The 26,463-nt window shown below is 46.6% G+C and overlaps 1 protein-coding gene across 1 annotated transcript in view; it reads left to right on the top strand.

Moving 5' to 3' along the window:
* The window catches only part of SRPX2 (sushi repeat containing protein X-linked 2), a 745,700-nt gene that overhangs the window by 152,384 nt on the left and 566,853 nt on the right, over positions 1–26,463 (top strand). Inside the window, exon 2 of the mRNA XM_073642211.1 lies at positions 23,879–23,983. Within this exon, the coding sequence (XP_073498312.1) occupies positions 23,893–23,983 (91 nt within the window). The 5' untranslated portion in view covers positions 23,879–23,892. The remainder of the gene's footprint in view (positions 1–23,878; positions 23,984–26,463) is intronic.

A 26,463-nucleotide genomic window follows, 5' to 3' on the forward strand; every position in this document is an offset into this window, starting at 1 on the left:
TCAGCGGACTAGCCCACCTGTGAAGGAAGCAACACCGCCTGTGTATCTAATTCTAACTTTTTACTGCCTCTAACCTAGTAAATCCTTTTGGGCATAGTAGCAGTGTCTCGTAGTCAGCAGAGTAGCCCACCTGTGAAGGAAGCTACACCGCCTGTGTATCTAATTCTAATTTTTTACTGCATCTAACCCAGGAAATCTTTTTGGGCATAGTAGCAGTGTCTCGTAGTCAGCGGAGTAGCCCACCTGTGAAGGAAGCTACATCGCCTATGTATCTAATTCTAATTTTTTACTGCATTTAACCCAGGAAATCTTTTTGGGCATAGTAGCAGTGTCTGTTAGTCAGTGGAGTAGCCCACCTGTGAAGGAAGCTATACCACCTGTGTATCTAATAACAATTTTTTACTGCATCTAACCCAGTAAATCCTTTTGAGCATAGTAGCAGTGTCTCGTATTCAGCGGAGTAGCCCACATGTGAAGGAAGCTACACCGCCTGTGTATCTAATTCTAATTTTTTACTGCATCTAACCCAGGAAATCATTTTGGGCCTAGTAGCAGTGTCTGGTAGTCAGCGGACTAGCCCACCTGTGAAGGAAGCTACACCGCCTGTGTATCTAATTCTAATTTTTTACTGCATCTAACCCAGGAAATCCTTTTGGGCCTAGTAGCAGTGTGTGTTATTCAGTGGAGTAGCCCACCTGTGAAGGAAGCTACACCGCCTGTGTATCTAATTCAAATTTTTTACTGCATCTAACCCAGGAAATCCTTTTGGGCCTAGTAGCAGTGTCTTGTAGTCATTGGAGTAGCCCAGCTGTGAAGCAAGGTACACCGCCTGTGTATCTAATAAAATTGTTTTACTGCATCTAACCCAGCCAATCCTTTTGGGCTAGTACCACAGTTTGGCCACTCAGCTCTGCTCGGTTTCCATCCATCGTTTTTTGTGCAAGCAACTATAGAGTTGCCAATTAGTAAACCATCAAAATGAGTGGCTAAAGGCCTGCTGCTGGTGGAAAGGGGAATAGGTATGTTGGAAAGGGAAAAAAAGGTTGTGTCCATGGGGTAGGTGGTAAAGCAACAGTAACATCTGCAGAAGAAAGACCACCTTCCAGCCAAACTAAGATGTCTACTTCTTTTCGTGGACAATGTGATATGATCCCTTTCTTATGGACACGCCGATTGCTACAAATTCCAGATGAGGCACAAAAACAGCAGGTGCTTCAACGGATATCAAGTGCTCCTTCAAGTGGGCTCTCCTCCACCTCAACTTCAACATCACAAATACTCCAGTCCTCAGAGGTGTCACCCCAATCGCACTTGCTTCCTCACAGCTCCCAAGTCTCCAGCTGCCCATCTGAGTATGGGGTAACACAGATGGTTGAGTCTGCAGAGCTGTTTACTCATACTATAGCCTGGGAATCAGAGGTCGGCTCCAGCGCTTCTGTGAATCCAGACGAGGAAATGATCTGCACTGATGCCCAGAATGTTTATGAGTCGGATCCAGGACCAGATGAAGAAGGTTCTGAGCATAATGTAGACCCTCGTTCCCAAACTGTAACTCCTGTTGGTGGAGACAATGAGGAAGACGATGATGAGACTCAGATACCTGACTGGAGCGACAACTTGACTTTTAAGTCAGGGCAGGAAGAGGTTGGCTCTGAGGACGACGGGTGTGAGAACACACAGGGTGATGATGATGAGGTTGGAGATCCCACTTACTGTCAACCCACAGTCAGCCAGTCGATAAGGTCAGCAGAGGAGGTGGAGGAGGATGCTAGTGACGACGAGGTTAGGTTGCGCCTTCCTGGACAGAGACGGAGTACTGGAAGCACGTCAACAACTGCATCCTCAACCACAACTCTGCCTCTGACCACAAGTCGTGGTGGCTCTTCAGGTCGCATGGGCTCTAAGCCTTGCATAGCCTGGGCATTTTTTGAGATAGCAAAGGATGACCCAACTCAAGTTATCTGTAACATTTGTCACCAAAAGCTAAGTAGAGGCTAAAAAATCCATAGTTTGAGTACTTCATGCATGAACCGTCACATGGATATGAAACATAAGTTGCAGTGGGAAGCTCACTGTGCTACAATGCGGCCTAGCGGGCTGGGCCAACCACCGTCTGCCCCATCTTGTGCATCCGCGGCCTCTTCATCCTCTGTGACTGGGGGGACAGCAGTCACAAATGTTTTTGGACGCAGACCTGCCACCTCTTTACCCGCAACAGCCAGTGTGATTGGCAGGTCGTCAGTTCATTTGGAAATGGAAACACCTGCTGGTGTTGAGCGCTCTCTGACATCGAGAGCACCACCTTTGGATCAAGGCAACCTAACATGTCCGCCTGCATCTTCCTCACAGACCGGCAGTTTGCTGGGGACACCCTACTCAACCCCGTCTAAGCACAACAGCCAGCCCTCGGTCCCTCAGATGTGGACAAGTAAAAGACCATTTCCTCCTAGCCATGACAAAGCTAAGAGGTTGAATTTCACCATCTGCAAGCTGTTGGCTACAGAAATGCTGCCTTTCCGCCTGGTGGACACAGAGAATTTTCGAGACCTTATGTCCGTCGCAGTACCAGATGCCCAGTCGGCACTACTTCTCAAAGAAAGCTGTGCCTGTGCTACACCAGCATGTCGCACACAACATCACCGCTTCCTTGAGAAACACTGTGTGTGACAGGGTGCATTTCACCACAGACACTTGGACGAGTAGGCATGGACAGGGGCGTTACATGTCGCTGACTGGGCACTGGGTAACTATGGTGACAGCAGGACAAGGGGCTGCTGTCCAAGTCTTGCCGTCCCCACGAGTTGTGCGTCAATCCTCTTTATCTCGAAGTTCCTCCACTGCTTCTGACTCCTCAACCTCCTCTCGGTCCTCCACCTGATCCCAAAGCCTGTCTGGTCATGCCACCCGCTTTCTAACTGCGCAGAAGGAATCCTGCACACCTCCTTACTATGCTGGCAGCTGGGCTCAACGGCATCAGGTGGATTTTACTTTGAAATGTCTGGGAAATGTGAGTCACACAACTGAGGAGTTGTGGTCAGCTCTGGAGACCGAGTTTCATGAATGGTTGTCTCCACTGAACCTGCAACCAGGGAAGGCCGTGTGCGACAATGCTGCAAACCTGGGTGCGGCCCTTCGCCGGGGCAAGGTCACACACGTGCCTTGTATGGCTCACGTGTTGAACCTGGTTGTCCAGCAATTTTTAGCCCACTATCCCGGACTAGATGGCCTTCTGCAGAGGGCACGGTCGCTGTGTGCTCACTTCCACCGTTCGCATCCTGCAGCTCAACGACTTATATCTCTACAGAAGTCATTGGGCCTGCCAATTCACTGAAATGCGATGTGCCGACACGATGGAATTCAACTCTGCACATGTTGCAGCGACTGTGGCAGTCCACATTTCAGCAGCATGGGATAGGGCGCTCATCTCCCAGCCGGTACCAGCAGAAGGACCTCGACCGCCGGACCCATCTGCGGGACGGAGATGCAACCAGGAGATGCGCGAGGCGCTCATCTCCCAGCCGGTAGCAGCGGAAGGACCCCGACCGCCGACGCCGCTGACCTCCATGCGGAAAGGAGGACCGGGGAGCAGCGCTGCGGGTCGGGATACTTCTGCTGCGAGCGCCCGCTCATGTCCCGGGTTCTCGCAGCGGAAGTACCCGCACAGGCAGCGCCGCTCCCCGGTCCTCACCAAGACGATTCGATGATTGGTCGCTGTCTTCGGACCTGACCAATCACTGATCTTACCGCAAAAGTTAAACACCGCTGTGCTGATTGGTCGCGGGCAGCGTCCGCGACCTATCACCGATTTGGGCGCCACATTTATATATCGGCCGCGACCAATCACCGATCTTGGCTCCACATTTAAACACCGCTGTGCTGATTGGTCGCCGACGCCGGGCGCGACCAATCACCGATTTTGGCGCCACATTGGTCGCGGACGCAATTTAAATCAGCACAGCGGTGTTTAAATGTGGTGCCAAAATCGGTGATTGGTCGCGGCCGTTATTTAAATTTGGCGCCAAAATCGGTGATTGGTCGCTGGCAGCGCCAGCGACCAATCAGCGATTTATAACACAATTGTCCGGACCTTGGTAACACCATGCAGATACTGTGGGGACATCAGCGGCTAGGGTGTCAAGGGAGGACCGGGGAGCGGCGCTGCGGGTCGGGATACTTCTGCTGCGAGCAGTCGCTCATGTCCCGGGTTCTCGCAGCGGAAGTATCCGCACAGGCAGCGGTGCTCCCCGGTCCTCACCAATACAATTCCGCTCCCCGGTCCTCACCAATACGATTCGCTGATTGGTCGCGCTCTCCGCCCGCGACCAATCAGTGATCTTGGCGCTAAAGTTAAACATCGCTCTGCTGATTGGTCGCGGCCGCTGCCCGCGACCAATCACCGATTTGGGCGCCACATTTAAATAGTGGCCGCGACCACTCACCGATCTTGCCGCCACATTTAAACACTGCTGTGCTGATTGGTCGCGGATGCCAGCAGCGACCAATCAGCGAGCTTGGCGCCAAATTTAAACAACGCTCTGCTGATAGGTCGCGGACGCTGCCCGCGACCAATCACTGAATTGGGCGCCACATTTAAATATCGGCCGCGACCAATCACCGATCTTGGCTCCACATTTAAACACCGCTGTGCTGATTGGTCGCCGACGCCGGGCGCGACCAATCACCGATTTTGGCGCCACATTTAAATTGCGTCCGCGACCAATCAGCACAGCGGTGTTTAAATGTGGTGCCAAAATCGGTGATTGGTCGCGGCCGATATTTAAATTTGGCGCCAAAATCGGTGATTGGTCGCTGGCAGCGCCAGCGACCAATCAGCGATTTTTAACACAAATGTCTGGACCTTTATAACACCATGCGGATACTGTGGGGACATCAGCAGCTAGGGTGTCAAGGGAGGACCGGGGAGCGGCGCTGCGGGTCGGGGTACTTCTGCTGCGAGCAGTCGCTCATGTCCCGGGTTCTTGCAGCGGAAGTATCTGCACAGGCAGCGGCGCTCCCCGGTCCTCACCAATACGATTCCGCTCCCCGGTCCTCACCAATACGATTCGCAGATTGGTCGCGCTCTCCGCCCGCGACCAATCAGTGATCTTGGTGCTAAAGTTAAACACCGCTCTGCTGATTAGTCGCGGCCGCTGCCCGCGACCAATCACCGATTTGGGCGCCACATTTAAATAGCGGCCGCGACCAATCACCGATCTTGCCGCCACATTTAAACACTGCTGTGCTGATTGGTCGTGGACGCCAGCCGCGACCAATCAGCGAGCTTGGCGCCAAATTTAAACAACGCTCGCTGATTGGTCGCGGACGCCAGACGCGACCAATCAGCGAGATTGGCGCCAAATTTAAACAACGCTCTGCTGATTGGTCGCGGATGACAGCCGACCGCGACCAATCAGCGAGATTAGCGCAAAATTTTAACAACACTCTATTGATTGATCAGTGAGATTGGCGCCTAATTTAAACTGCGCTATGATCTCCCGACGGCAAGTGTGAACGGAAGACCGAGGAGCGGCGCCGCCGGTCGGGATGCTTCTGCTGCGAGCAGCCGCTCATCTCCCAGCTGCTCGCAGCGGAAGTACCCGCACAGGCGGCGCCGCTCCCCGGTCCTCACTAAAACGACGCTGATTGGTTGCGGCCGCCGGCCCCGACCAATCATAGATATGGGCGGCAAATTTAAACCCCGCTCTGCTGATTGGTCGTGGTGGCCGGCCCCGACCAATCAGCGATTTTGGTGGCAAATTGAAACACCGCTCTACTGATTGGTCGCTACCGCCAGCCGCGACCAATCAGCGATTTTGGTGCAAAATTTAAACAACGCTCTGCTGATTAGTCGCGGACGGCAGACGCGACCAATCAGAGAGATTGGCGCCAAATCTAAACAATGCTCTGCTAATTGGTCGCGGTAGCCGGCCGCGAACAATCAGCAGTATTGGCGCAAAATTTAAACCCCGCTCTGCTGATTGGTCGCGACCGCCGGGCGTGACCAATCAGCGATTTTGGCGCCAAATGTAAACCCCGCTCTGCTGACTGGTCGCGGTGGCCGGCCGCGACCAATCAGCAATTTTGGTGCCAAATTTAAACAACTCTCTGCTGATTGGCCGCGGTTGCCGGCCGCGACCAATCAGCAGTATTGGCGCCAAATTTAAATCTCGCTCTGCTGATTAGTCGCAACCACCGGCCGTGACCAATCAACGATATTGGCGTCAAATTTAAACACCGCTTCGCTGATTGGTCGCGGTGGCCGGCCGCGACCAATCAGCGATATTGGCGTCATATTTAAACACCGCTCTGCTCATTGGTCGCGGTTACCGGTCACGAATAGCCAGCATTATTGGCGACAAATTTAAACACCGCTCTGCTGATTGGTCGCGGCCGTGACCAATCACCATTATTGGTGCCAAATTTAAATACCGCTCTTCTGATTGGTCGCGGTTGCCGGCCTCGACCAATCAGCGATTTTGGCGCCAAATGTAAACACCACTCTGCTGCTTGCGCCTGGTCAGCCGCATAGCTATTCTAGAATACCCGATACATTAGAATCGGGCCACCATCTAGTAAATAATAATAATAATAATGAGTGCTCTGTTCACACTATGATATCCTTCACTATCCATTTTCACCCAGAGCATCATGGGAGAGCAATATTCATACGACATTTAAGCTAGAATAGCATAACAGGGCAATGTTCACACTATAGTTTTAGATGTATCAAATGGATTCCCTTTTACAAGATATTTGTCCAGATTATATTCATACAACCCAGTACGCTCCAAAAAGTTTCCCCCCTGGATTTTGTAGAAGAAAAAAAAAAGAAAAAAAAAAAAGGTGAACAGTTTAATACCGGCAAAATTTTCACGTTTGTAAACAGCAAATGCAGATTTTTGCAGATTGTTCATGTACTTGTGGATCAACACTTTCAGTTTAAATATCACATTGTACCATTGCCTCTATAGAAAAGGAAAAACCTCTACTTATAGAGCTTTATTCACACTGTGATGTTCCTCGCTAGTCATTTGGACTGAGACATCACAAAAGAGCAATAAGTGCTATGTTCACACTGCGATGTTCCTCGCTAGTCATTTGCACTGGTATATAATGAGAAAGCAGTGACCACACAGCATTTAGCTTAAAAATCCACCAGGCCTCCCTGTCCCTGAGCTTCTTCTCCCAGTCGCCCCCCTCGTGGGCTTGAAGACCCTCTCTATAGCGTACCTTCTCAGACTTGTAGTATCTCCTAGAAGTTTATCCCAGTAATGTTTTGAAATTTGGGACATACTTTTCAGAGTATCACCAAGTTTCATATCCTGAAGGTGTTCCCTTACTATTACCCTAAAGGGGCGAATGGTTCTTCCAACATATTTCAGTTTACATTCATCATATTCCAGAATCTAAATTACAATTAATAAATGTTTTCATATCAGAGGAATTTTTATTCTCACTATCTGTGAAATTGTATCTTTGTGATGAATATTGACAGGTCGTACATTGTTTTGTTCCACATTTGTGGTATCCCTTAGTACTCAGCCGATTGGTAGGATTTTTATGATGGTCATTTATTGAACTAGGAGAAAGAGATTGGCCCAGTGTCGGTGCTCTTCTATAAACTACTCTACAGCCCTGTCTTAGAATTTTACCTATTTTTTCATCTTCCGTTAAAATCGCAAGGTTCTGATAAAAAAAAATTATTTGAGAAAATTGATTGCTGTACTGTAATACCAGCATCAGCCAATAAGATTTTTTGTTATTTTTGGGTTTCGAGTTATGATGATCCTGATGGCAAAAACGGGGTCTATCCAATACTTTTTTCTCTGCAGCATTTAAAATCTCATTTTTATACCCTCTAAGCCTTAATCTAGTTTTTATATCCTCTATATCCTTTTTGTACTGAGCCTCATTACTGCAATTACGTTTCGCTCTATTAAATTCATCTATTGGTATTGCTTTTGTTGTATGTCCTGGATGGTGGCTTTTGGCGTGCAGTATAGTATTACCTGATTTCTCCTTCCGAAAAGAATATGTCATAACCATAAAGTCAGGATGACAAATATCGAATTTTAGGATTTAAAACATTTTTGTATTGTCAAATTTGGCCTTAAATCTCAAATTGAAGGGATTGTAATTTAAATAATGGATGAAATCGGTTACGGCAGGTACATTGGATTGCCATATCACCAAAATGTCATCGATGTACCTGCCGTACCACCAGATCATATTCTTGTAAGGATTGTCAGGGCAAAAAACATATGATTCCTCCCACCAACTCATAACGAGATTTGCAAGGGAGGGGGAGTATTTAGCCCCCATCGACACTCCATTTTTTTTAATGAAAAATTCATTATCAAGCGAAAATTAATTGTTTGTCATAAGAAAATGCACCACTTCAATAATGTAATTACATAAATCATTGGAAAAATCACCATATATTTTTAAATTAAATTGCAATGCATGTAAAGCTATTTTATGGGGTATTGATGTATAAAGAGATATGACGCCTATTGTTATCCAGCCGTAATTTGATTTCCATTGCATGTATTGCATAGATTGTAAAACATCTGCTGTATCTTTGAGGAACCCGGGGGTCCTCTGGATGAGAGCCTGGAGGAGCAGATCAACCCACTCCCCCAGCATCTCACCCAGAGAACCAATACTCGAGACAATGGGGCGCATAGAAGAGGGGAACTGATTTTTATGGGTCTTGGGTAGAGCATATAAAAGAGGCACCACCGGAGTTTCTATTTTCAAATATTCCTTTTCTTTTTTATTAAATATGCCCAGATCAAACCCTCCTCAATGATCTTAAAAAATGTATTTTTACATACTTCAGTTGGATCCCCTAATACACTGTGTTCCAAATTATTATGCAAATAATATTTTCTCAGATTTTCTCAAATTACCTATATGAATTGCAGTCATTGTAATTTTCCAGTCAAATAACTATTAGAGTACAATTGAAAGGTTTTTGTACAAACTGCCTACGATAACAGGATATTTAAAAAAATAAAAAACTCAAACTGCACTCAAAATGCATGTTCCAAATTATTATGCACAGCAGAGTTTCCAACCTTTTCATTTTAATAAAGAACAAAAAATGGTCATTTTTGAAATTATAAGCATTAGCAGGTTATTACACACTGAAATCAAACAGTTTTCAACTCAAAACTTTATTCTAGGTGATGGCTGCTATGGGCATAAAAGAGGACAAACTTATGGTGTGACCCCGATGCTCCCCTGACCTCAACCCCATTGAGAACCTCTGGAGCATCATCAAAAGGAGTGTCTATGATGGCGGGAGGCAGTTCACATCTAAGCAACAGCTCTGGGAGGGTATTCTGTCCTCATGCAAAACAATTGAAGCAGAAACCATCCAAAACCTGACAAATTCAATGGATGAGAGAGTTCAGAAGCTCCTTTCCAACAAGGGGTCCTATGTGAAAATGTAACATCACCTAGAATATTTTGAGTGCAGTTTGAGTGTTTTATTTTAAAAAAAATATCCTGTTATCATAGGCAGTTTGTACAAAAACCTTTCAATTGTACTCTAATAGTTATTTGACTGGAAAATTACAATGACTGCAATTCATATAGGTAATTTGGGAAAATCTGAGAAAATATTATTTTCATAATAATTTGGAACACAGTGTAATGCTGTGTAAGTGTTGTCATCCATTAACATGTCATGTATCCATTTACAGTAATCTTCTCTATTCATTACAACCATAGACCCCCTTTGTTTGATTTTTTAATTACAATATCATTATTATTTTTAAATTGAGAGAAAGCAATATGAAAACTTGGTCTTAAATTATCATTCCGATATGACTTACCCTGTACGGTCTCCCATAGTTGTCTAAGGTCTGGTTCCATTTTGCCTTGGAATCGGTCCATTGCAGGAGTCCTGGACTGTATGGGATAAAATTTAGGATTTGGAACAGTGATTGCCCCAATCTCAGCGCCTGAAGGGGCGCGAGAATCAGAGCCCTCCCGCTTCAAATCATGAAGACAGATAAGAGCAATTTGTTCAGAAAACCTTACATTTTTAAAGCCATTATCAGGATGAGAAAAACCTTCATAATTATCACTACCAAGAGCAGAGGCATCTTCTTCTTGTCAAAATGTAATTTAACAGTTATATTGCGGATGAGTTTGTTCACATCACATAAGGTAGAAAACAAATCAAAATTACAAACTGGGGAAAAATTCATGCCTAAGGAGAGTAGTTTACACTGCTCCTTTGTCAATGCTGTGGAAGAAAGATTAATTACACTAAAGTCTTTTATCGTTGATTCCGTAGATTGTATTGCTTCGTTGCGCTTGTGGTTCCTCCCCTTGCGTCTGCATGGTTTCTTCTCCATGGGGGACACTTGTTCTTCTTGTAATATGAGCTAAATCTACTTCCGAGTCATCTGTACCTCCTAAAGAGGTTCCAGCATCAGATGAAGTGACAGTAACCTTTGGATGACGATAGTTTGAACTCTTAGGAGCTGGGCTTTCTAGAATTGACCTGGGAGTATGAGAAAGACTCTCCCACCTGCCCCACTCATATACTTGCTCTTCGGCATAATCCTGCAGGTCTCTTTCTAATTTACGTTTATTAATGTCCATGATTTTAATTTCAGCTTTTAAAATCTTTTATTATTTTCAATGATTTCATCAAATTTTATGGAACTAATTTCATTTTTAAAATGTCTTTATATTCATTGATCTCTGTCTGAAAAGCAGTCAGCATTGCTTCTTCTTGTTCAACAATGAGATCAATGAGCTTTAGTGAACAGTCCAACAATATATTATTCCAACTCTGTACAAAAATGTCCGGAAAAATAGTATTAGGGATTTTCTTAATGCGTAGCCAAAGCCGATTTCTCTTTCAGCATAAGATTGAGGAGTTTATCCGACTGGGAATTGTGCTCCTCAGGAGACTTTTTTTGCTGTATAGATGTTAATGAGAATAATTGTGCTGCTTTATCCTGGCGGCTAATAGACATCTCCATACTGCAATATCTGCAGGCAGATCAGGAATTCATAAAAAATTTGCAATCATGTAACTTTAGCTTGGTATTATGCTGTGGATGATGGGAGACTCGGATGCCAGAATCAGTCAAAGTCACAGAAGTAAATCCAGCTCACCATCTGCAGTTCCACAATCTGGAGCACGGATAGCACCTGGGCAGGGCGCAACATCCAATATCACACCCATCCTCAAAAAGCCCTACCTTGACCCATCCACTGTGTCTAGCTATCGCCCCATCTCACTTCTCCCCTATGCCTCAAAACTACTGAAACAACACGTCCATTCTGAACTGTCCTCCCACCTCTCCTCCTGCTCCCTTTTTGACCGCTTACAATTAGGCTTCCGATTGCACCATTCCACTGAAACTGCCCTGACTAAAGTCACCAACGACCTACTAACCACCAGATACAAGCAACAATACTTTGTCCTCCTTCTCCTGGCCTGGCATCTGCCTTCGACACAGTGGACCAGTCCCTTTTCTCACAGACTCTCATCTCTCGGCATCACAGACTTGGCCCTATCCTGGATCTCCTCATACCTAACAGAGAGGACATTCAGTGTCTCCCACTCACACACCACCTCCTCATCTCGCCCCCTATCTGTCGGTCTCCCCCAAGGTTCAGTCCTAGGACCCCTCCTCTTCTCCACGTACACCTTCGGCCTGGGACAGCTCATGGTCTCACGGCTTTAAGTATCACCTCTATGCTGATGACACACAGATCTACCTCTCTGGACCCAATATCTCCTCCCTACTAACCAGAATCCCACAATGTCTGTCCGCTATTTCATCTAACTTCTCTGCTAGATTTCAAAAACGTAACATGGATAAAACCGAATTCATCATCTTTCCATCATCTCATTCACCCCCCCCTCCATCTGACCTATCTATCAAAGTCAATGGCTGTCCACTCTCCCCAGTCCCACAAGCTCGCTGCCTCAGGGTAACCCTTGACTCTGATCTCTCCTTTAAACCTCATATCTAAGGACTTTCCACTTCCTGCCGACTCCAACTCAAAAATATCTCCCGGATCCACAAATTCCTCAACCATAAATCTGCAAAAACACTAGTGCATGCCCTCATCATCTCCTGTCTCGACTACTGCAACCTCCTCCTCTGTGGCCTCCCTTCCAACACTCTCGCACCCCTCCAATCTATCCTAAACTCTGCTGCCCAACTAATCCACATGTCCTCCCTCTATTCCCCGGCCTCTCCTCTCTGTCAATCCCTTCACTGGCTCCCCATTACTCAGAGACTCAAGTTCAAAACCCTAACCATGGCATATATAGCCATCCACAACCTGTCTCCTCCATACATCTGTGACCTAGTCTCCCGGTACTTAACTGCACGCAACCTCTGAACCTCACAAGATATCCTTCACTACTCCCCTCTTATCTCCTCTTCCCACAATCGCAAACAAGATTTCTTCCGTGCATCCCCTCTACTCTGGAACTCTCTAGCCCAACATATCAGACGCTCGCCTACCGTGGAAACCTGTAAAAGTAACCTGAAGACCTACGTCTTCCGAAAAGCCTACAACCTGCAGTAACCCTCGGTCCACCATACCGCTAAAGTGTCTTGGAATAAATGGCGCTATAATAAATAATAATTATACTATTTGTACTCTGGGTGAATTGATGCCACATTTCCAGGTGTCTGTCCCTAATTTAAGCTGTTTTGGCAGCTTTTGGGCCCCCCTGAAGGTGTTGTGTATGCATTTAGTTTTGCATCCTATTGAATTCAATGGGTTCGGATATGTTCGATGAACTGTCTGGCAAACTGTTCAGCGAAAGTCGGGAAGTTCGCCGATCGTAATTGAACCAATTCTTGCTCATCTCTAGTCAAAATTTTTTTTTCTTTTTTTCCCGATCCTAACTCTAACCCCAACACAACCCTGACCCCAACCCTAACTCTAACACAACCCTGACCCCAATTCTAAGGGCAAAGAACAGAAAGAAAATATTTTTATTTCATTTTATGTAACACCCCTTTAGGCCTACCACGGTACACTGGGTGTTATGGGGTGTCTCACCTCTCTAGGGCGCAGTGCCTCCACCCAAATCTTGATTGGAGCTCTCTCTGGGACTGTAGAAGGACTGTTATCTTCTGCCAGAGGCTGATTTGGGAAGTCCCTGCCACAGCTCAGTACACACTCACAGGGAACAGGAGTAAAACCGTTTAACAGGTTTATTGCTATGCAGCAGAATTGAGGTGGGTTTAAAGGAATAACATACAATACAAGTAACAGTGCTCTATAAAAGTCATATATACACATCACAATCTACTTCTACTCCGACCCTGCAAATATAATGTAGCAGGTTTTCCCTTTTTGTATTAACTTAGTCCAAACGTTGGGGCCCAGTTGCCGCGGATGTTGGCGCGCAAATGAGAACCGTTGGTGCACTTAGATGAATATTAATGTCAATAGTCTGGGTTGTAGTGTACTCACTGTAAATAGCGCTGGTAGAACCTCAAGTCTCAGAAGGGCACTCACTGTGTGTCTCAAACGGTCGGATGGTTCTCTGGACACCAGATGGGGGCGGCAGGCAGGATTCAGGCCTTTATACGGTGGGAGTGCCGGTAGAACTCTCCGAGTCCTTGATGTAACTTGCTTCAGAGGGTGACAAGACCACGCTCTCTCCAGTAGTGCGGGTATCTCAGAGGGGGCCGCCACACTCGACAGCGTAGAGGAATGCAGATCCACACCGCTCCGTCCCTCACAGCAAGCTGCCATGCTTTTTTTTCTCTGAACTTTCACTTCCTGCCCAGCTCCCTCCCCCAAGTCCCTCCTCATCCAATCCACTCTCTCTCCTTCTATCCTTCCAGGCTGTGTCATCTGACTGAAACAAGGGTCCCTGGGAATTGTAGTCCACTGCAGCTCAGGGGAAAAACGGTTAATGTCTGTAGGTCCCTGTTTAACAGCAGCTGCAAAGCTCTTCTTATTGTCTGTAAGTTCCAGTATACCAGTAGCTGCCCTGACAATTCCTTGTGCAGGTGTTACATTCTCCCCCTGGTGAGTCATTGAAAGTGTCCCATCACGACATGAGGACTCACCACCTGAAACATGGCATCCTGACTAACACCAAATTTACATGCACACAAACCACCACCTGGACACATGGGAGATACCGGGAAATAAGGCCAAACAGAATTTGAATTAGGGTGTATCAGCCTGGGGACCTCAGTGGTATGTCCCATTCTATCATAGGTCAACATCATGGGTGGCCTAGTGTCCCGTTTGGGACGAGTGTGCACCGAGGGGGCCCCCTCCTCAGCCCCCGACTCTTGTCTCTCAAGAACGGGCTCCTCCAGATGGATCTCTTCATTCCATAAATGTCCCTCTTCTGAACTCTCCCCCAATTGTGGGCAGAGCGCACTCGCCTCCTGACAAATGTTCTTTTTTCGTGTTTCCACTTCAGGAGTCTCGTTTACAGGGTCCGCGCCTATGGGGCATGGGTCCTCGGTCCATCTGTAGCTCCATTGACTGTCGGGTCCCCATTCATCCCCAGACTCGCTGTCACTTCCTCCTGAGGCAACCCCAGGCTGGGCTGGTTGTTTACACCTACGACTTCTCCTATTGCACGGAAGGGTTGTATGACCTCCTTGGGTTGGCAATGGTGGTAAAGGGATGTTTTTTCCTACAGGCAATAGATGGTGTCGATGATAGGGGGCGGAGCTGTCAAAACCTTTCTCGGGCTTCACTCAGTAGGCCGGGACACCGGGCAGCTTCTCCATCACCACATAAGGGTCAGGACACCACCGATGAGCAAGCTTGTGCTTCCCGGGAAGGCCCAAAAGTTGGATAAGGACTCTATCTCCAGGCAGTAAAACTTGTTCTCGAACTCTACAGTCATAGCGAATCTCATGGCGCTTCCCTGACCAACCAGAGGTCTGCTCTGCCAATCTGTAAGCTTTTTTCAAATCTTCTTGTAGCTGGGACACATATTTTAAGTAGGTCTTCCCATTAGAACTGTCAAAGGATGTCCCAAAACTAATATCCACTGGTAGCCGGGCTTTTCTTCCAAACATGAGGAAATAAGGCGAGTATCCAGTTGACTCATTTGTGGTGCAGTTGTAGACATGAACCAACTGACTCACATGCCTGCTCCAGTGTCCCTTCTTCCTGGGATCCAAAGTGCCTAACATGTTCAGAAGGGTACGGTTGAACCTCTCAGTTTGAGGGTCCCCTTGGGGGTGATATGGTGTGGTTCTGGATTTCTTGATCCCACAGATGGCGCATAGCTCCTTGATTAGTCTACTTTCGAAATCTGTTCCTTGATCGGTATGGATGCGGGCTGGCAGCCCGTAATGTACGAAGAACTTCTCCCATAGTGTTTTTGCCCCAGTAATTGCCCTTTGATCTTTAGTGGGGTAGGCTTGGGCATATGGGGTGAAATGGTCAGTGACCACTAACACATTACTGACATTGCTTTTATCAGGCTTGATGGAGAGGAAATCAATGCACACTAGCTCAAGTGGGCCATCACTGGTAATGTCCACAAGGGGGGCTGTTCTCAAAGGCAAGGTTTTTCTCAACACACAGCGGGAGCATGATTTGCAGTATTCTTCAATATCCGCTTCCATTCGAGGCCAGTAAAATCGATCGGCCACAAGACTCGTGGTCTTTTCGATGCCAAGATGTCCATGATCATCATGCAGGGACTTCATGACCAGCCTCCGAAATCAGGTGGGTAGCACCAGCTGTCTGCGGACTCCTCCCTTCTGGTGCTTTGCCTCCCGGTATAGTAGTCCATTTCTTACTACTAGAGACTCTAGCTGCCGAGTCAGCAGGACAGACTCCTCTGTTCTTAATGCATTCTTTTCGGGCCTCCAGCCCCTCTTAACCCACCATCGGACTACCCCCACCGACCGATCCTCCTGCTGCGCCTTTCTGACTTGATTACGAGTCAGTTGTGGGAGAGAGTCTGGGATTACATTTGTCACTCAGCAGTACAACATTGGGAGCGCTTCACTGGATACTCCTAAGAATTTAGCACAGCACTGCATAGGGAGGGCATTAGTTTGATGTCTATGGCACAGAGTCTTCACCTCAGGGGCAGGGACCTCTATCCATCCTCCTTCTTCTTCCTCATTTAAGGGTTCCCTAGGCAGGCGAGAGAGTGTGTCTGCATCAATGTTACTGATTCCTGGTCGATATTTTAAGCTGAAATCGTACAAAGAGAGTGCGGCAAGCCACCGGTACCCCGTGGCATCCAGTTTTGATGTGGTTCTCACGTAGGTTAATGGATTGTTGTCGGTATGAACCATGAAGTGTACCCCATAGAGGTAGTCATGCAACGTGTCCACTACAGCCCATTTCAAAGCCAGAAACTCCAGCTTGTGAGCTGGGTAGTTGCATTCACTGGGAGTCAATCCTCGACTAATGTAGTAAACAGGACGCAGACAGCCATCATGGTCCTGATAGAGAATCCCTCCTAGTCCGTCGAGAGAAGCATCTACATGTAACACATATGGTTTACTGGGGTCTGCATAGGCCAATACTGGAGTTTGGGTCAAACATGACTTCAGTTTCTCGAATGCCTCATCGCATACAGGTGTCCATCTTTTCCCAAAAAGTTCATTAACTTGGAAGTAGACTCTCTTTCCTGACCTTGAGGAGTGGGCTGTCCTCCCGGAAGGGGGATACCCCTGGGTAAGGGCAGTTAACAGCTTCGCAATCCGAGAGCACTGGGGTACAAATCTTCTGTAATATCCACAAAATCCTAAAAAGGACCTAAGCTCCCTCAGTTTGGTGGGCTTAGGCCAGTTTACAACAGCCTCCACTTTTGTGGGGTCGGTGGAAATTCCTTCTCTGCTGACTATGTGCCCCACATATTTCACAGTCGTCTGGCAAATCCGGCACTTGTCAAGGGACAACTTCAACCCAGCCTCCTTCAACCGATCCAGCACCTTGAACAACCGCTGGTTGTGTTCTTCCAGAGTCTTCCCAAAAACAATAAGATCATCTAGATAAACCAGGACCTCACGTAAGTGCATGTCCCCCACTACTTTGTCCATACATCTCTGAAAAGTGGCCGGAGCACCTGTCAGTCCTTGAGGCAGTCTCTGAAACTCGAAGAATCCAATGGGGCAGATAAAAGCGGTCTTCTCTTGATCTTCTTTTGACATGGGTATCTGATAGTAGCCACTCCGGAGATCTAACACAGAAAACCATTGGCTCCCTTGCAGGCAATCTAAAGCTTCATCGATTCGGGGCACAGTGTACTGGTCAGGGACCGTACTTTTGTTCAAGGTACGATAATCCACACACATCCGAATAGCTCTATTTTTTTTTTCGAGCTATCACGATGGGGGAAGCATAGGGGCTACTAGACTCTATGAGGACTCCTGAGTATAACATACCGTGTAGATGCTGCCTGACATCTTTGATATCCGCCGGGGCCAATCTTCGGGATCTCTCTCGGAAAGGCTTTTGATTCTTCAACCGAATGCGATGCTCTACTCCTTGGGCGAGGCCCATGTCCCATTCGCCTACAGAGAAAGCTGCCCCCCCGCATCATCATGCCATTGATGACCAGCCCCCTCTCTTCTTCTTTCAGCTCACTTCCTTCAAAACAAGGGTCAAAGCTTTCAGGCTGTAGTTCCCTCTTCTCCTCCTCCGTTCTCACATGCTTCCAGACAGACTGGGTGGATGGATAGGGTCTGCGAGTAATTTTCTCTCCCAACTTCCCGACACCACTGAGCTAACATATGGAAGATGTTGGCATTTGTTCCCACTATGACAGGTGTTGGTCTCTCATCTGCCTCTGCCTCCGGGCAGATTAGCGCTATGATGGGTATCTCTTTATCCACTCCAACAACAGTCTTTGGGAATCGTAGTGTCACGTACAACTACCCTCTGTAGGGGTAGCTGTGCTCACTCAGTCCCCACACTACAAGTCCAGACAACGGTTTCAGAGGCACATTGGATAAATATCTCTTATACCATCCTTCGAAGATGATGGACACTTGAGACCCGCTATCCAGCACTACTGTACAAGGTTGACCATTGATATATGCGGGGACATGTGGGGCTGGTCCCACTAAACCTTCAGGCAGTGTTTTCGATGAGGCACTATTGGATGGGGCGGTAGAGTAGGTTTTAGTTGCTGATTGGGTTTCTACTGGCCCCCTTTCCCATTTCAAGACTGCCTCTGAGTGTGATGGGGAAAATGTGAAGAGTTCTTTGAGCTCCACCTCTTCGGACACTGACGAGCTATATGGCCTGGACTCCCACAAACAAAGCACCCTTCTGGTTTCCTACTCTCTACTCTACAGAGGTCATCATTCTCGCTTCCTGAAGCCAGGGTTTGCTTCTCGGCTACCTCCGCAGCACTTTGTAGCCGCTGTATTGTCTTGGCCTGGGCACTTAACAATTGTGTAATCTGCTCCCCCTGTTTCTCAATGACTTTCAACAGCACCATCTCTTGGCAGTCGGCTGCTGGCTTCAGGGCAACAGTAGTCACCCGAGGGGATGTCTTCTCTCTTGCGGCCAAAATAAACTCCTCCTTGCGAACTTCCTTAAGCAACTCATGAAAAGAACCAGGAATCTTCTCTCTATCACAAGACCTCATCCGCTGGGCAATTGGATCATGAGTGAGAGCTCCTCTGAGTACTTGTTCCAGACGACACTGATCAACTTCTTTAGGGCTGACTCCACCTTTAGATACTATTCTATGAACCAGCTTATCTAGTCGGTATAGATAGTCGGACATCTTTTCATCTGGCTGTTGGTAGGTGGTACGGAGTTTATAGAGTAGATCAGTAGCATCTTCATGGGATCCAAAAACATCTTCTAAAGCACTCATATAATCTTGATAAGTTGCTAGTGGCTTGCTCTGCCAAGTAGCCTGCACCACTTCCATAGCAGTACCCTTCAAACTTTTTACTATTCTCTGCTTCTTTACGGCATCAGTGCACTGCCACTCTTCTAAGCACAGTAAAGTAACATCCCTCCAAGTATCCTTCTTCTCCAGCAGGGGTGGGGAGGGCACCCGAGAAAGTTCTTAGACGACGGTAGTTCCCTTCCGGCTGCATCTTTGCAAACTGACTGACTAACTTTTCCATAGCTGTCATAAGCACATCAGCAGGGGCCGCTGTCTCTTCAGGACTGGCTCTAAGTGGAGTAGAGGGCGGACATATACTATTCTTTCTAGGCTGAGTGGTTGATTCCTGTTACCGGGTCTCAACTTCGGACTCAGTAGGCCAAGTGATCTTCCATTGTCGACCATACTCTGGGGACACGACTACCATGGATGGGAAGTATTCTTTCCTCAAGATCTGCCCGGTTGAGATCAGGGCTGTGGGTAACTGTCCCCCTTTTTCCTTCCTGCGATCGATCACTTTAGGGTGGGCAAGTTCAGTGAGTCGGTTAACTATTTTCAGTATCTCTTCATCAGACGCATCACAGAGCTCACCACTCACTGCAAAGCTTTGTTTAGCTGTAACATCCATCTCCTCACACCACAAATACACTTCTTGCTCTGTTAAAGTCTCCATAGTAAATACTCCTATGTTAGTTCTGGATCTCAGCAGTGCCTCCACTGTAACACCCCTTTAGGGCTACCACGGTTCACTGGGTGTTATGGGGGGGTCTCACCTCTCTAGGGCGCAGTGCCTCCACCTGAATCTTGATTGCAGCTCTCTCTTTGGGACTGCAGAAGGACTGTTATCTTCTGCCAGGGGCTGATTCGGGACACCCCTGCCACAGCTCAGTACACACTCACAGGGAACAGGAGTAAAACCGTTTAACAGGTTTATTGCTATGCAGCAGAATTGAGGTGGGTTTAAAGGAATAACATACAATACAAGTAACAGTGCTCTATAAAAGTCATATACACATCACAATCTACTTCTTCTCCGACCCTGCAAATATAACGTAGCAGGTTTTCCCTTTTTGTATTAACTCAGTCCAAACGTTGGGGCCCAGTTGCCACGGATGTTGGCGCGCAAATGAGAACCGTTGGTGCACTTAGATGAATATTAATGTCAATAGTCTGGGTTGTAGTGTACTCAATGTAAATAGCGCTGGTAGAAGCACAAGTCTCAGAAGGGCACTCACTGTGTGTCTCAAACAGTCGGATGGTTCTCTGGACACCTGCTGGGGGCGGCAGGATTCAGGCCTGTATACGGTGGGAGTGCCGGTAGAACTCTCCGAGTCCTTGATGTAACTTGCTTCAGAGGGTGATAAGACCGCGCTCTCTCCAGCAGCGCGGGTATCTCAGAGGGGGCTGCCACACTCGGCAGCGTAGAGGAATGCAGATCCACACCGCTCCGTCCCTCACAGCAAGCTGCCATGCTTTTTTGTCTCTGAACTTTCACTTCCTGCCCAGCTCCCTCCCCCAAGTCCCTCCTCATCCAATCCACTCTCTCTCCTTCTATCCTTCCAGGCTGTGTCATCTGACTGAAACAAGGGTCCCTGGGAATTGTAGTCCACTGCAGCTCAGTTAATGTCTGCAGGTCCCTGTTTAACAGCAGCTGAAAAGCTCTTCTTAGTGTCTGTAAGTTCCAGTATACCAGTAGCTGCCCTGACAATTCCCTGTGCAGGTGTTACATTTATAATTTTTATCTAACTAAGGGGGTGACAAAGGGGGATTTGATTTACTATTTTTTTGCTTTTGATCACTGTGATAGACGCTATCACAGTGATCAAAAGGAACAAATAGGAAAAATTCCCTGGGCACCGGCCAGCAGATTTCAGCCGGGGCACTGCGCATGCGCCCGCCGTTATTTTGACAGGAAGATTAAGTGAGGAGCAGGGGATGGATCAGGAGGGTCCGGGGATGTCAGAGGTTATTGGGGGGTTCGAGTGATATAATTTATTTCTCCTCTGACATGTATATCATGTCAGAGGAGAAAGAAATCAATGTAGCAGTGGTCATATATATTTTTTTTCGGGATAGGGGACCAGAAAATCCAGCTCTGAACATGTTCTCCAGGAGAGTTTCTGACTCTGGGGGGGGGGTGCTACAGCCTTTTTTCCTGATCGCCGTTTTTTTCCTGATTGTCACCAAAAAGACAAAAAACGCAGCATCAAAAACTGGATAAAACACGATGAAAACATGCAAGTAACCCTGTGGCGGGGCGCTCCATCTTGTGCTCCACGAACGTCTGTGGGGGGAGCTCTATCTGGTGCTCCAGGGTGGCCTATGGGGGGCCCTCTATCTGGTGCTCTGCTTACATATTCATCTGTATGCTCTTATGACAGCTCACTGATCGTTAACTGACCTGCCTCCTATTTTACATAATGCATCAAGTAGTGCGGGGCTAGGTAACATAGGAGGCAGGTCAGTGAAAGATCAATGAGCTTCCATAGGAGCAAACAGATGGATATGTAAGCAGAGTACCAGATAGAGTGCCCTCCACAGGCCGCCCCAGAGCACCAGATAGAGCGCCCCCCACAGGACGCCCCGGAGCACGAGCATATCATTATCTCTAAACTGAAAGTAAAGATTACACAAGAACCACAGGACGGATTTCATCACCCGGGTATGATATTAATCAGTGTAATGTCACCCACCTGACAGTGTATGTAGATTACTGAGCACAATCCTGCTGACAGCTACGCTTTAAATAAATAAGATGCTGCCTTTGTCTGTACATAGTGAATCAAGTGTATTGTGCCAAGTGCTGCTCATATAGGAGGGTGGTGATACCCTTCTGCACAGTGGCCCACTGGAGGATTCTCCTATTCTCCTGTGGGCCAGTCCAAGCCTGGATGCAGAAATGGTGCAGAAATTCTGCAACATCAAAAAAGCACCAAAAGCTCATCATGGGAACGTAGCGTTAGGACTCATGAATACGTCCATGCCAATCAGTCCGAGTCCATGGGTCTCCTGACCCACGTGTGACAGTTTCATTTGCTTCTTTTTTTTCAGTAGTTTTGTGACACTTTTTCAAGAGGGTTCCAGGTGGTTTTAAAGAATTTTTCAACTTTTTGCAGCCTTTTGTTCGGACAGTGCCTAGTTTGTAGTGTTTTTGATCAGAGAGATCGAAAGAAGTGAAATCCAACTTCTTTTCTCCAACCAGGTATTTTTGAAATCCTGAAGAGTTTATAAGAGGCTCAAAAGTCTGAACATATGAACGAACAGCAAGTGGCTTTCCCAATGAATAGGGAGATTCTTTTGAGCATTTTGTAAGTGCATTTTCCAGTGGTTTTAGGAGTAGATCTGCACAAAAACATTGAGAAAAGAAGAAGGTGCCAACATTCCCTTAGGGGTGAGCGGAGAATTTGTTAATAGCTAATTGACAGAAACTAGCATGACAAAGCTGCAAATTATGGTGCGTGGCATATTTGTACAATGATTTGTGACTTTTTCCTAATTTACACTGCTCTTGGTAAGTTTTAGTCCTTCGGGTTCTCAGTGGTAGGGGGCATCTTACTCTGGCCAGCGTGATAATAATAGGGCTGGAGTTTGAAGTAGGAGTCTAAGGATACGTTCACACTAGCCATTTTTTCAGCATCTTTTTTCTGCAGCAAAACCTGATCTCTTGAAACGAAAGAAGCTGCAGCAAAACCTCAGGTTTTGGTGCGTTTTTCAGGATCTGAAAGTTGAGCTTTGCTTCCACCACAGAAGCATGAACACAGTTCACCAATGACAGTGCATTCAGTTTGTAGGACACTGTTTACACTTTCACACTTTGGTCTGCCATTGAATTGTTCAAGCATTGTTCAATTTCACACTTTTGTCTGCCACAGTTTGGATTAGTACAGTTTAATTAAATTAGTGATGCTATGCCAATGTTTACTTTTTACGCATTGCTAATTTAATTAAACTGCTCTACTCCAAACTGCCATCTCAGGTGACCAAGACAAGATGGTAAACTTGGGAAAATCACAAAAAATAAATGAGTTTCACATACTGCTGTAATTGCTTTTTTCACTAAAAATGCAGCAAAACCTGATGGCTATGATCACACTAGGCATTTTTTCACCACCCATTACTTTCAATGGGTGAAAAGCGCTGAAAAATTGCTGAATGACATGCCCTATTGTGCAAAAAAAAATGCAAAGCACAAGATACTGATAATACAAAAACCAATGTGTGTGCATGCTATTTCTGAAATCTCATAGACTTTGCTGGTACTGTAAAATGCTGCTGAAAATTTGCATAAAAGGAAAGCTGAAAAACGCTTAGTGTGAACATACCCTAAGGGTACGTGCACATGGTCAGGAATGGCTGCGGATTGGATGCAGTGCACTTGTGCTGTGTGCCATCCGCAGCGGCCAGATGTCACCGCATAGTGGATGGATTTGTAGAAATCCCATGTCCACAGTGCGGATCACCTGCGGACATGCGGCTCGTCTTCCAGACCGCAGCATGTCAAGAAATTCTATCACTGTATAGGATGCGGGGAATGGTTCAATCAACACATGCGGATTCACTTGCGCGCAGCGCTGTGGACGCAGCACAAAGTATACTGAGATCAAAGCGCTGCCAGAAAGGATCGTGTGAACATATCCTTAATTTTCCTCATAGTTTTTTTGTTAAACACCACAAAGTTTTTGGTGCAGTTTTATGGACAGGGTCAGTGGTCGTTCCTAGAAGAGAAGAAGAAACAGTCTGTGTTACTCCTTTATATATCCCATGACCTTTGAATCCACTTCTGGCTTTGACTAAAAAAAAAATTGCCTCAAAAACTGAGCTGTTTTCAGAAACTTGCTGTTTGTGAACCGTGTTATGGATCCATGATAGAAATGTAAAGGGCTGAGCCTGTCCCTCCATGAGCCTCTGAAGAAGGCCCCTCTACGAGCCTCGCCGTGGGTGGGGGGCCTTTATTCTGACGTATTTCTATGCAGACGATGACGGGTTGTCCTCAGATTTGGTTCAGTTTTGAATCCATTTCCACTGTAGATTTTGCTGACCCTATGAGACCATTGAACGCCCTCCCTGCGATGGAGCCGTCCACGGTGCTGCTGCTCGTCCTCATCACGGCGGTGACTGCTCGATATTATGAAGGTAAATTAAACTCTATATAAACTTTTCAGAATTTAGTGATTTTTATAACGTAAAGAAGATTACCGTGCTGGAATGGAAACGGTCTCCCGCTGCAATGACCGGCTCACCGCAGACGCTAAACCGTGACGTTTCCAGCCAACAATCTTCTTTCCACTTCTGCTGAGTGCCACCCATGCATCAGAAGAAAGGAGAAATTAATGACTGAAACGTCGTACACATATCATGTTGGATCGCTAATAAATGCCATGTTCATCTCCCTTCTGACGTACTGTACGCCCCTAGTGCGCCCCCTCTGGAGGGACGGGGGCTACACGCAACACTTGTAGTCTCGCACCAACCTTTTCAAGCACAATCTGTCACGGCCGGCAGGAAAGATGCCGCGAATCTCAACTCTGAGCTTTTCTCATTAGCAAAAGTTGATTTAAAGCAGAGTTTTTGTAGTGTAAAAATGGGATGTGAAAGGGTTAAAGCATTGTGTGCAGCAGCGGGGGGCGTTCTGTCCCCTTCCTGGGGCCGCAGCTGCTTGGGGCGGATTTCATCAGATTCTTGTCAGTCCAGAGGAGGCGCCTGTTCCTGATCTGATGGCGGCTTTATACTCTGAGTATCAGTTGTCACAGAGATCGCAGCTTGTGGTGCACAGATGTAGATTTCAGGGCAGCTTTGTATTTTATCAACCACACTGTGTTCCAAATTATTATGCAAATAATATTTTCTCAGATTTTCCCAAATTATCCATATGAATTGCAGTCATTGTAATTTTCCAGTCAAATAACTATTCGAGTACAATTGAAAGGTTTTTGTATAATCTGCCAATGATAACAGGATATTTATAAAAAAATAAAACACTCAAACTGCACTCAAAATGCATGTTCCAGATTATTATGCACAGCAGAGTTTTCAACCTTTTCATTTTAATAAAGAACAAAAAAATGGTCATTTTTGAAATTATAAGCATTAGCCGGTTATTACACACTGAAATCAAACAGTTTTCACCTCAAAACTTTATTCTAGGTGATGTTACATTTTCACATAGGACCCCTTGTTCAAAAGGAGCTTCTGAACTCTCTCCATTGAATTTGTCAGGTTTTGGATGGTTTCTGCTTCAATTGTTTTGCATGAGGACAGAATACCCTCCCAGAGCTGTTGCTTAGATGTGAGCTGCCTCCCGCCATCATAGACACTCCTTTTGATGATGCTCCAGAGGTTCTGAATGGGGTAGAGGTCAGGGGAGCATGGGGGTCACACCATAAGTTTGTCCCCTTTTATGCCCATATCAGCCAGAGATGCAGATGTGTTATGTGCAGCATGAGACGGTGCATTATCATGCATGAAAATGATCTTGCTAGGGAATGCACGGTTCTTCTTCTTGAACCATGGCAGGAAGTGCTGTTTGACAAACTCAATATACATTATGGAGTTCATCTTTACCCCTTCAGGGATCCTAAAAGGGCCGACAATCTCTCTCCCCATGCTTCCAGCCCAAAACATTACTCCACCTCCTCCTTGTTGGCGCCGTAGCCGTGTTTGCATGGGGTGTCCATCAACTAGCCATCCTCCACTCCATCCATCTGGACCATCGAGATGTTTACACTGCAGATCTTCTGCGCAGTTTACACTGCAGATTTTCTGCGCAGTTTACACTACAGACGTTATGCACAGTTTACACTACAGACTTTCTGCACAGTTTACACTGCAGATCTTCTGCACAGTTTACACTGCAGATCTTCTGCACAGTTTACACTGCAAATCTTCTGCGCAGTTTACACTGCAGATCTTCTGCGCAGTTTACACTGCAAATCTTCTGCGCAGTTTACACTGCAGATCTTCTGCGCAGTTTACACTGCAGATTTCCTGCGCAGTTTACACTGCAGATCTTCTGCACAGTTTACACTGCAAATCTTCTGCGCAGTTTACACTGCAGATCTTCTGTGCAGTTTACACTGCAGATTTCCTGCGCAGTTTACACTGCAGATCTTCTGCACAGTTTACACTGCAGATCTTCTGCGCAGTTTACACTGCAGATCTTCTGCACAGTTTACACTGCAGATCTTCTGTGCAGTTTACACTGCAGATTTCCTGCGCAGTTTACACTGCAGATCTTCTGCACAGTTTACACTGCAGATCTTCTGCGCAGTTTACACTGCAGATCTTCTACGCAGTTTACACTGCAGATCTTCTGCACAGTTTACACTGCAGATCTTCTGCACAGTTTACACTGCAGATCTTCTGCGCAGTTTACACTGCAGATCTTCTGCACATTGTGTGGAGCTGATTACATGAAATGTAGAAGATATTCCAGGTTATGGGCACTAGATTCTGTGATGGATGTGGATCCAGAGAACCTGTCTGATCGTCATATATGTGGAGGCGGGATGGAATTATCCCATTATATGAAGCCATTAGTATCTGACCCATGAGTTTTTTGCTTCCTCTAGTTCCATATGCTCAGCTATAGGCCGATCTCTATGGACTTATGTTGA

This window comes from Phyllobates terribilis, unplaced genomic scaffold (genome assembly GCF_046119375.1).
Source record: "Phyllobates terribilis strain yellow unplaced genomic scaffold, ASM4611937v1 Scaffold_7__3_contigs__length_470593459, whole genome shotgun sequence".
NCBI classification, from domain to species: Eukaryota; Metazoa; Chordata; class Amphibia; order Anura; family Dendrobatidae; genus Phyllobates; species Phyllobates terribilis.